The 8,107-nt window shown below is 37.6% G+C and overlaps 1 protein-coding gene across 1 annotated transcript; it reads right to left on the reverse strand.

Moving 5' to 3' along the window:
* Positions 1-439: 439 nt before the first annotated feature.
* Positions 440-5,916, reverse strand: smim22 (small integral membrane protein 22). The gene is made up of 4 exons (XM_042394089.1): positions 5,720-5,916; positions 3,876-4,013; positions 2,069-2,139; positions 440-847 (listed from the first exon to the last, which is right to left on the reverse strand). Exons 2-4 carry the CDS (start codon positions 4,003-4,005, stop codon positions 791-793), a joined length of 258 nt encoding a protein of 85 aa, XP_042250023.1. The 5' UTR covers positions 4,006-4,013; positions 5,720-5,916; the 3' UTR covers positions 440-790.
* Positions 5,917-8,107: the final 2,191 nt, after the last annotated feature.

Raw genomic sequence — 8,107 nt, forward strand, 5'->3', positions numbered from 1 at the left:
AATCAGTTATTAAAATAGTTGCTGATTAATTGTCTTTCAATCCGCTGGAGTCTGAAATACCTGTCCATTGACCAAGCAGGGATGGTCTAATGAAAAACACTGCTGGTTTGCATTTTGGGAAATGTAGGATCTAGTGTGGAGCATGACCCATACTAGGCACTAAAAGTCAGAATATATCAGCCTTCCCCATTTGATTTTGACCAGTGTTTTCTTTCTCAATAGTACAAGTCCTTTGACTTAATTAAAGTACAATAAAGGCTCCCAGGACAACAACACAGACATTCACAGGCAGTTAAAAGCTCCATCTCCTGCTTTATGATTATGCCCTCATATGTTTTTGTGTACTTTGTCCTCTACAAATTTCCTGTTTGCTAGAAAAAGCACTTTCTAAATGAACCTGACATGATGTGATAGCATAAACCAACACACAAACAAAGAGCAAAGTTTATATTTTTATTACTAAGTAAAACATTCAAAATGAAATGAATCCTTTAAACAAACATAGTAAGAGGAAGTGACATTCAAATCTAAAAACAGTCAGCTCAGGGTGATCATAGCTGGTTTCCTACTCCTCTGTGGTATCCAAGTAATAAATCCCACATAGCAGTGACAGACAACAAGATCACATAGCAGTGTAGCAAAGAGCTTGTCAGCAAAAAAATCATTCTATGTGCATGTAGACTATTCATTGACAGACAGCTGACAGTAAAATAAAAGTTTCTGCTTTGGCACAGGAGTCAGACTATGAGACTCTGCTTCTAGCTTCATTAACCGCAGTAACAATACTTCATCAGTGTAGTTCAGTCTCGAAAGCATGGTTCGCCGCTCCAACCTTCCGTTTTCGAGGCTGATGAGGAAACATAAAGAAATCATTTTATTTCAATAACCATAATACATAAATCCTAAATGACCTTAGCTGCTTTTTCTTTATGGGTTTAAATCCAGTTGATGGCTTATACTCAAACATTTTCTGTGTGGACCTTTTATATACTTACTTAATAGACAATGGTAGCAAACTTTCTTTATTTTGTCACTGTTTTAATCATTTTTGCATGCATGTGACACTCACATTATATACAGTGCCAGTCAAAAGTTTGGACACACCTTCCCATTCACTTGAATGAGAAAGTGTGTCCAAACTTTTGACTGGTACTGTATATATGATTGTGACTTGGGTTGTATTTTCTTTCTTAAATCACTCCCATATAGCTCACTCATCCACTATATAATAGACACTCAATAGTTGACTCTATGGTGAACAGTACATTTCCAAATACATTGTTGGAATTTTTTAGGGCACTATGTAGGGGATACATTTACACACAGAGTGTCAACGTAGTGCATTATATAGTAAATAAGGAGTGATTTCAGTCACAGCCTTTTTCTGTGTCCTTATGGGTTTGTTCTGAGAGCTCTGGTTTAAAACACTTGTCCTAGCATTCCTTTACTCCAATATAAACATACTCCTTCACAAGTAAAAGTCCTGAATTGCAAATGTCACTTAAGTAAAAATATTATAAGCAAAATCTACTTAAAGTAGCCTATTAAAAATACTCTATGATATAATTATATGTTATATTATTGACCCAGAGCTAATTTGAAATACTTTATTTATAGTGAGTAGTTTAATCTTTAACAGTGCTTCATGTTTTATAAGCTGATTATATGTTTTTATACAAAATCTGTAAAATAGTGCAGTAAATATATTTCCCTCTGAGTTGTAGTGGAGTAGAATTATAAAGTGACATGAAATGGAAATACTTAAGTACCTCAAATAGTACTGTAGTTGAGTAAACGTGCTTTGTTACTTTCTACAACTGTGTCTTAATCAGTATAAATGTCAGTCAGGTGACTGATGGACTTAATCCTGAAGAAAGCAATGTGCTGAAACTGAAATTAAAGATATCATATCGAGTTATGACTTTGCAGCTTTCTTGTTCTTTCTTTTTGTCTGCCAGCCAGCCAGCAGGTGTGCATTTATCTCCAGTTCTATCTCTCTTTTGTGTGTGTGTGTGTGTGTGTGTGTGTGTGTGTGTGTGTGTGTGTGTGTGTGTGTGTGTTTTTTTGCTTTGCCCTCATCACAGCAACAGCAGCAGCAGCAGCGGATGAGGACCAGGATGACCATCAGCAGAACCATACCTGCCACAACACACAGCACAGCAATGAGTGTCCTACATCTGAAGCCAGACCATCACAACAAGCTCCAACTGTGCATTGAAACCAGATTAATGAAACCTTCAGGGTTGTTTAGCAGATACTAAAGGACTACTTTTTTCAAGAGTCTGGTCCATTTGATAGGAACCAAAATCAAATGTACATCTACAGTAGACAGCTCTAGCATGCAGTCTTTTAGCAAACTGTAGGCAGTTAGCATTATAGATAAGAACGTCTATGATACTATGATACATGTCTAAAGGGAATGAACTACAAGTATAGTATTCAATTTCTATGAGAAACCAGACCCACTGGATGGTCTATTGTGTGCACTGAGATAGACAATCCTGCAGAGCATAAAGTGTGTGCTGAAAATAGATGGATAGAATCAAGCAGATACAGAAAATATCTGCTTGTTGATGTATCTGTGCAGACCTGTCGACCTGAGACTTAGTCTTGAATCAGTCTTAGCCTGCCCCAGACAAAAGTTGTCAATCATAAGAGAAACGTGCTGAAATCTCTGGTCATCAGTCCTAGGTCTCCCTGTGAGATACTGTGAGAGCTTTAGAGACTAAAGTTAGCCTGAGTCAAAATTCTAACAGTGTCAGAAAATGTAGGAATGCAGGAGGTGTCTGGTGTTCCCTTAAAGGCAGGGGGACCTAAACTGCTACAACCAAGAACAGTGCTTCCTCTGCAGTGACCTCATGCTGCACTAGTGGGCTTAACAAAAGCTTAACCATAGTAAAGTAGGGCACCATGTTTCGACAAGGAAGAATAATGTGTGGAATAAAAGGGACAATATCTCTGGTTCTGCTGCCTTCAATTTGCTATTTTTTTGAAAACTGTCCATTAGCTGTTTAACTGTTATATTTCCATCGTTGGATATCTCTTGGAGCGGTGGGTATGGGCTGTTTATGTTTGGATGATGTTAATGTGTTGTTGGTGGGTTTACATGCCAGAATGTTGAATATGTGTATGGCATGGGTGATGTAAATGGGTTAGGATGAAACACATGAAAATAAAATGATTCTTTCGTGTCATCGTGAGTCTGACAACATTGTAGGAGTGTAATGCTAAATCAGTGGATAACTCTTTTAACCTTTATCCCCTAATCAGCTTGTTTGAGATGAGTCAGGCCTGCACAGAATTGATCACCAGTGATCAGTGCACACTGCATGCACACTGATTTCTATCTGACTTGATCCCAACTTGTTGTGGCGCCACACTGACATCAGGGCAGCTGCAGTTTTCAGAGCCAGGAGCTAACTGACTGCAAGACCTTGGTGCATGATGGGAAACCTCTGGGTTGTCCCCTGATCCAAGAGCTCATTGATGTTTGACCAGCAACATGTTTCATAGAAACTCCTCCATTTCAGTTGACAGAAACTTTTATGAGCTGAATAACATGACTCTAAATGTCAGATAATGAAGTGAGACATTAACTCAGCTCAATGTTAACATTTGCATCTTGAATTGTTAACAGGATGTTGCTCCAGTGGAAATCACTGACTATGTTGGATAAGTCTATATTTTTGGAATACTGTGAATTGCTGATCAGGGATGGAGGATGACGGATGATGGAGGGGTGGCTAAAAGGGTAGTGGGGAACGTTAAATTGCATTTTCTGTTGCTTAATGGTACTTTTTAACTTAATGTGTGTGTTAAATGAAAAAGAGCATCTGTCTATGCCTGCGTTATCCATCCCCTTCAGCTTCACTCACCGATGAAGATGAAGAAGATTGCAAAAGAGGCGATGTCCCAGTCAGACTGGAAGAAGTGCTTGGACTGCAGTCTGGAGACCACATCTTGAAACTGATCCTTAAACTCCTGCTGGATGTCCCTCTGATCCATCGCTCTGTCTGCTCTCAGGAACACACACACACACACACACACACACGGAGGAGGATGTGTTACAGTTCACAGTTCAGTGCCATCTGAGAGTGCATAGTTTCATTTCATTCATACACCACAGCAGCACCTCACAGAGCAGGCACAGTGTTGGGTTGGACTGAAAGACTGCAGACTTTATGGCACATTATAGAAAAAGTCAATGTAAATGTTTGAATACAAAATAATATACAGAATATATTATACTATGGGCCGCATATTATAGTGGTATCTAGACCTTCAATGGCCCCAAATTGTATTAATATTTGAATACAGACAAAAGCTCTATAGTAGAAAAATGAATGAACACAATTTTAAACCATTTGAGGAGTACATAGAACATAAAATCTCAGACTTTAAACATTATGATTTGAACATTAATAAAGTAGCGTGAGAGGATAAGAATAAGTAACAATGCTAAAGATGTTGTGATGTTTGGTATAAATTTAAATTACAAACATATTGTCCACTGAGAATAACTGCAGTATAGACAGAATATACCTAAAGGGTACATTCACAACTTTAGGTACATTACAATCAGCTGTAGAAACAGACTCACTGGTCTCCCGGAAGAGAAAATACTGTGTTTGTGATGTGATTTAGGTCAGAAAAAAGTTATGTACTTGTGTGCTTATTGCTCTTTGTATGGTGATGGAAAAGCTCCACCTTTTTAGTAAAACATCCATCTTTTCTGATGACTTCCTCTGGATGGTTGATTATAAAAATCATCACAGAAGGGTCAAAATTCTTTGTTTGCAATATGATATTTTCTCCAAGTTCTTTTCATGTTTGACAAATCTTTCACACCTGAAACAGTATTTTTTTTGTCTTATGCAGTAAGTCCATGTGTGAGCTGGGCATGACACAATAAGTAACTAAACATAAGTAACTAAAAACTTAAGATTGTATGTAACCTCGATCAAACTAAATAACTCAAGATTGAAAAGTTTTATATGTCACATGCTCAAATAAAACAGTTTTAATTGTGTTTTTTAGGATTCAGGATGAAATGAGTTTTGTTTGTTGGTGTGTGAGATGTACAGGCATATGATGTGGATATAAATATGTGAATAGAAATTTGGGAAATCAAAACAAAATCTTAAATGAACTATTATCGTGTGGCTACAGCTTTCTATCCTGGTCCTTTGCCACATGTTCCTACAGATTTCATCTACATCAAGAAGCTGCTTGGTGAAAGTTATCTACTACAAACATGAACACTGATATCTGACATACATACATGTTTAACATTATGTGAAATAACTCTGGAACTGAAAGCTCAATTTTCTCAACAGATTGTGAAACTGTAATTAATTGATTTAGAAACTGTTGCTACTTGCGTTTCCCGAATGTTTTGCATAGTGTGACATACAGTATCTTGACTGATATACTGTACAACACAATACACACAAAACACATTTTTATAGCGACACCTGATGTATTTTGCTACTTCCCAAACAAATCAGTACAATAGATGTGGTGTTGAGTGGTAACCAGGCGGAATCATTAGACATCATCAGTATATAATCACTATCAGCTTTCATTCACTCTCAACTTTTTAAACATGCCAATTCGACAAAACGAATAACATTTCAATGTACAATAAATCGAAACTTATTCGTTCAATTAACAATACAATGTGTTATTTTGTCGTTATTCAGGACAGCTGGTTGCTTACCTGTTAAAGAGTCGCTCGATTTAATCTTTTTCTTTCCGGGTACGAAGGTCTACCTCCCTCTTCTCATTTGTTTGTAGCTACATCCTTGATCCCTTCCCTCACCTCCTCTCCTCGCCTCTTCCTCTCCACCTGAGATGGGAGCGGAGGAGTCAAGGAAGAGAAATGAGCAGAGAGGAGGCAACAGGCGTTTAACAAAATAAGACATCCTTGCTTCAGAGCTGTCATGTCAATTAAATATGACGTGCGTCACAGCTGCATCACCTGTCCGTTGTTTTGTTGCAGCCTATCACTGTATTTTATTATCTCTGTCAGATGAGCATAAAAGTGTTCATGACAACTTATATATTTACTTTTAATTCAAATAACAACGTGGCATAATGTGATAAGAATGTACGGATGTCACACACTGTTATATTTCAATTAACACACACACTTCCGCAAGACTTCCGCAAATGAAACACCTGTGTATCCTTGCGCGTAGCTCCTCCAACAAGCCTCCTCTCTCCTCGCTCCTCTGTCCTCCAGATGCATTTTGGGAATTGAGACATCCTTAAACGTGACACACTGAAATGGATTTCTGGGTCACAGGGAGGAAGACAGAGGAGAGAGGGGATAAGGAGGCGCAGAGTAGAGAAATGAGAAGAGTCTCCTGACTCACCTGCTGACGATGACTCACTGATTGGACTCTGTGTGCCTCGTTTCCTCGTTAAAAACAAACAGTCATCTGGTATTGTGATTTGATTTTCAGCTCAGTTATCATAAAATGAATGCAGACTGATGGAAAGGACGCAGGAGTCCGAATGTCTGTAATATCATGTTTTCATGAAACTTTGTATGAAAGTTCATTTCGGCCTCGAAAAGAGGAAAAAAAGATGAAAAATGTGTCATCATAAAAATAGAAATAGCTACTGATGGTATACTATTTCATATTTTTGTACTTAAGATGAAATTGCAATATAGTATGTTGTCAAATGAATGAAGTCAGAATTAAATCAGTCAAAATGTAGACTTTTTATTTTGACATATTGTCTAATAATTTTGAGCACTTTGAATCATGTTATTTGACTGACCTTAATGACAAAAAACAAATCCTACATCTATTCTTGTAGGCATAATATTCAGACAGGTAAAAAGGGAATTCCACTAGTCAGGTGAGAGGCTGTTTTTGGAGCATTAGTTTAACTTTAGCAATATTTCAATAAGCTCAGGTTTGGCTCAAAAACAACTCCTACATTTCTGGTTGTATGTTTTAACAGTGGTCCAAGGTGGGGTGATACTGTTATCATAACCTCAGGGCTTCAGAATATTTATTTTTCAACTGCAGGAAGTTAGAGGACATCCAGTCTTCCCAGATTTTCAGGGCTAAACGATACATACTGTTGGTGTAACAATAGTAGGACATGTTCATTCATTCATTCATTTCATTTCATTTATTCATGTATTATCCTTTTACAACACAAGTTAAGTTTCCTTAAGAAGTACAATCATTTCCGAGCATTACTAGGGTGTGTGATGTCCACGACAGGTTCTCTGTGATGCTGATACCCAGGAACTTAAAACTGTTCACCTGCTCCACCTCAGCTCCACTGATGTAGACAGGGCTGTGTGTATTTTGCCTCCTTTTTTCTAAAATCAACAATCAGCTCTTTGGTTTTGTTGACATTGAGCAGTAGGTTGTTCTCTGTGCACCATTCTGCAAGATTGTTGATTTCCTCCCGATATGAACTCTCATCATTGTTTGAAATTCAGCCGATGATGGTGGTGTCATCCACAAATTTCACAACAGAGTTCTCTCTATGTCAGGGGTTGCAGTCATGCGTGTACAGTGTGTGAATAGGAGGGGACTGAGCACACAACCCTGGGGGGCTCAGGTGTTGAGCACTAGAGTGGAGGAGGTATGACCACCAATCTGAACCATCTGGGGACTGTTTGTCAGGAAGTCCAAAATAAAATGTTGTTGAAATGATGAACAATATGATCGAGGGGAAGCAGATACAAACTGAAATAAATAAATAAATGAAATAAATAAATAACCAAGTATGGAGCCTTGTGGGACACCACATGACTGTGAGTCAGTTTGGATTAGATTGTGTATGTGTGGGTTTTGTCACTTATTTGGGATTTATTTTTTTACTTGTATCACCTCAAGAAAATGCAGCGAAACGCTTTATTGTGATATGAAAAATGAAAATGTCATCTGAAAATGACATGAAGAGACATGAAGAGAGGGGAAGCATGTGAGGACTGGAAAAATCAGTGTTTAGCAGGTTTATAAAATGTTGAACTTGTAAAACTGATAAGAAATTGATAACAAGTTCAATTTCACATTGAATATAATTGTACACATTCACGTTTAAATTGTATAATAATAATAATAATAATAATAAT

Source organism: Thunnus maccoyii, chromosome 18, assembly GCF_910596095.1.
Source record: "Thunnus maccoyii chromosome 18, fThuMac1.1, whole genome shotgun sequence".
Lineage (NCBI taxonomy): Eukaryota > Metazoa > Chordata > Actinopteri > Scombriformes > Scombridae > Thunnus > Thunnus maccoyii.